The 3,416-nt window shown below is 32.2% G+C and overlaps 1 protein-coding gene across 1 annotated transcript; it reads left to right on the forward strand.

The window, feature by feature from the left end:
• Nucleotides 1-523: 523 nt before the first annotated feature.
• LOC139513566 (5-hydroxytryptamine receptor-like) lies at nucleotides 524-2,775 on the forward strand. The gene has a single exon (XM_071302193.1). The coding sequence runs from the start codon at nucleotides 656-658 to the stop codon at nucleotides 2,021-2,023; it is 1,368 nt and encodes a 455-aa protein (XP_071158294.1). The 5' UTR covers nucleotides 524-655; the 3' UTR covers nucleotides 2,024-2,775.
• The last annotated feature ends 641 nt before the right edge of the window (nucleotides 2,776-3,416 follow it).

Genomic DNA, 3,416 nt, shown 5'->3' on the forward strand with positions numbered 1-3,416 from the left:
CATTTGGGACAAAGGTCGCCTATTTTGGAATTTTGGTTCTCAATGCTCTTCAGCTTCGTAGTTTATTGGCCTTTTTTACTTTTTTGGATTCGAGCGTCACTGATAAGTCTTTTGTAGACGAAACGCGCGTCTGGCGTATATACTAAATTTAGTCCTGGTATCTATGATGAGTTTATCTATTACAACAATGCTGAAAAATAACCGGAAAGGACCGACACTAGTTTTATTACTCTCCTTAAAAACTGTATCATAATTGAAAATATCAACTTGCTACAATAAACATTGGTTTGATTGCTTGACGTTTGTATGTTTACTTTGAGACTCGACCTCCAATCGAACCTCGTTTGTCGTTATCATCTCTGTCCACATTTGAGCGTCTCGTAAGTCAAATGTTTCTAGACTTCGATAAAAAATATTTTCACCATTCAATGATATAAAATGTCAACAAAATTGATAGTTTTTATTATTTGTTAATTTTGTTGTTGGAGATGTTCTAATTATTTCTTTTACTTTACAGGTTCAGCAAACATGAAGATAACGTTAAGTGAATAACTGTGATGAGAGCAGATGTTTGTACACAAATTGAAAAAATTGTTCAAAAATCCAGTAAATGAACAAATGTTTGATAAGATGAGGTTTTAATCATTTAAAGAGCATGATGACAAACAATGTGTCTGTCGAAGTTAACAATGCAAATATTATCGTAACTGAACCAAGCTTTAGTTTTTTACTCGAAAATTCAACTCAAATATGGAACTCGACGGAAAATACGTCGACTCAAACATTTTCGTATGTTCCAAGATACGAAACAAGTTATATGGTGATTATTGTCATAATTCTCGGATGTATGATACTTTCGACGATACTTGGAAACGTTTTTGTGATTGCTGCTATCGTTTTAGAACGCAGTCTGCAAGGAGTGTCAAACTATTTAATTCTTTCCTTAGCAGTTACCGATTTAATGGTAGCCGTTTTAGTTATGCCGATAAGTGTCGTCAACCAGGTGAGTGTGTTCTGGTACCTTGGCTCAGAACTATGTGATATGTGGGTATCTTTTGATGTTCTTTGCTGCACGGCATCTATACTGCATCTTGTTGCAATTTCGTTGGATCGGTTCTGGGCTGTATCAAACATTGATTATATTCGAAGGCGTTGTGCAAAACAAATACTAATAATGATTGTTATAGTTTGGATTGTATCTGTCTTAATTTCTATCACACCTCTATTTGGATGGAAAAAAGAAGAGAACAACCCCGAAACTGTTGGGAATTGTTTAATCAGTCAAGATTACGCATATACTGTTCTTTCCACTGTTGGCGCTTTTTATTGTCCTATGATTCTTATGTTAGTTTTGAATTATAAAATATACACAGCTGCAAGATCGAGGATTCGTAAAAAACATTTTAGTAGTAGTGGAAGTAACGCCAGACCAATTCCATGTCAGACTATTACAAATGCTGACGTCACTACACATCATAACTCATCCGGAAGTGACGTCAGTCAAGATGGCTTCACTGTATATAACGGGTCTTGTATAAATGGACCTGAATTTGAAAACACTGAAACTGTTCCTACCGATTATCAGCTAAACGGGACTGGAAACATATCTGATTCTCAACTCAAATACTTAACAGTGCCGACAAATGTGTATTCATTCAACAAACCACTAAATCCGAAAACATCTTCAGAAAACAATAACTGCAGTAAAGAAATCAAATTAAAAGAAACTAAAGAGAAAATGAGAAAAGCAAAACTTGAAATGAAACGAGAACGTAAGGCAGCACGGGTTCTTGGAATTATTACAGGTGCGTTTATCGCCTGCTGGCTTCCATTTTTCATTATTGCTTTCACAGCTCCCTTTTGTGGTGAATTATGTAATATTCCACCAGAAGTGTTTAGTATATTTCTATGGCTTGGGTATTTTAATAGCTTATTGAATCCAATAATTTATACAGTATTTAATCCTTCTTTCCGAAATGCTTTCAATAAGTTGTTTTTTAAACGGAAACGACGATTAAGATAGCTAAACACAAAAATAATTGATAGATTATAAGTTAGAAAAAGCCTTAACTGAGATTCAAATCCCTTTTTTTTTATACTCAATATCAAACTTTAAATGATTTTATAGGCTTTTTCAAATATTTTACTTTCATGTTATTAATATATGACTATTTTTCTAACTAATTTGAAAGAAAATGTGTGATATTTTTACTCAGAACTGTTACGATATATATGTAAAATTGAAGCATTCCATTGTGTAGAAAATTGTCCTTGCTTACACAGTCCGTATAGAAATTCCAAAACATTCAATCACAACATAAGTTCTTCAAACATGCACAATTAGCTTTTAGTTTTTTCTACTTAAAATATTTCTCAAGTAAATACAGTTAAACTTCAAGAAACATCTTTGCTTTAAAATGATGAAATCATTATGGACGGTAATATTTTTTTATGAAAAAAAACTCGCATATCTTTTTGTAATACAGTTTTGTTATTCATTTCATGTAAAAAAAACAACGTCTACCACTTACTTGCCTTTAAATATATTTGTAAACTACAAACATCAAATATAATAAAATTCGAATTTCTAGACGGACAAAGTGATATCATTACAGATGTTGTATATTTGATGGTGCAATATTTATTGAATCAAATTGTATTCGTTTCAAATAAAATCAAAATGTAAGTATGTAAACCGTGTTGAACACGGACACTCAAACATTAAAAATGTACATACAATGATGCACTAAAAGTGAATAAAATACGTAAAACGTTTCTGTTTGTAATTCTTTCTATTATAATCTTACATGTACTTGCACTGGTACTATTATGATCTTATATGATCTACAAGACAACAGAATATCTAATATAAAACATCAATAACCAAAAAAGATAAAGGTACACAATAATGCAAACATGCCACACTGAAATGCACCTTGAGAACCAAACTGAAGAAATCCGTTATTTAATCATTCTACTGCTGTCAAAAAGCCAAGAGTCGGCAACATGGAGTCGATAATAATATGCTATTTTACCCGTACGAGAAAAAAAAAACTATCATTAATACTTGTAGTTACACGAGTCAAATTCACTGATTTGAATTAATGTTTCTATGAATCATTACATTTTCTGTGAACACAAACACACAGCCATTTACATAAAGTAATACCCGTGCAAACAATGTTCGCATTTTCGCATTTGAAATTAGATAAATGCCAGATTTTAGTCTTGTGTGGTCGAAACGCCCTTCTGGCGTATTAAATTTTCAACCTGGTACCTTTTGTTAGATATTATTCGTGTGTTTCTCTGTCCTATATGTTCTCGCATTTATTTTTATTGTATTCCTATCATGTAATGTTGTCATTTTATTGTTATATTTAATATTGCCATAAAAGCGGGAGGTTTGGCATGCCACA

The sequence above is a fragment of the Mytilus edulis genome, chromosome 2 (genome assembly GCF_963676685.1).
Source record: "Mytilus edulis chromosome 2, xbMytEdul2.2, whole genome shotgun sequence".
Lineage (NCBI taxonomy): Eukaryota > Metazoa > Mollusca > Bivalvia > Mytilida > Mytilidae > Mytilus > Mytilus edulis.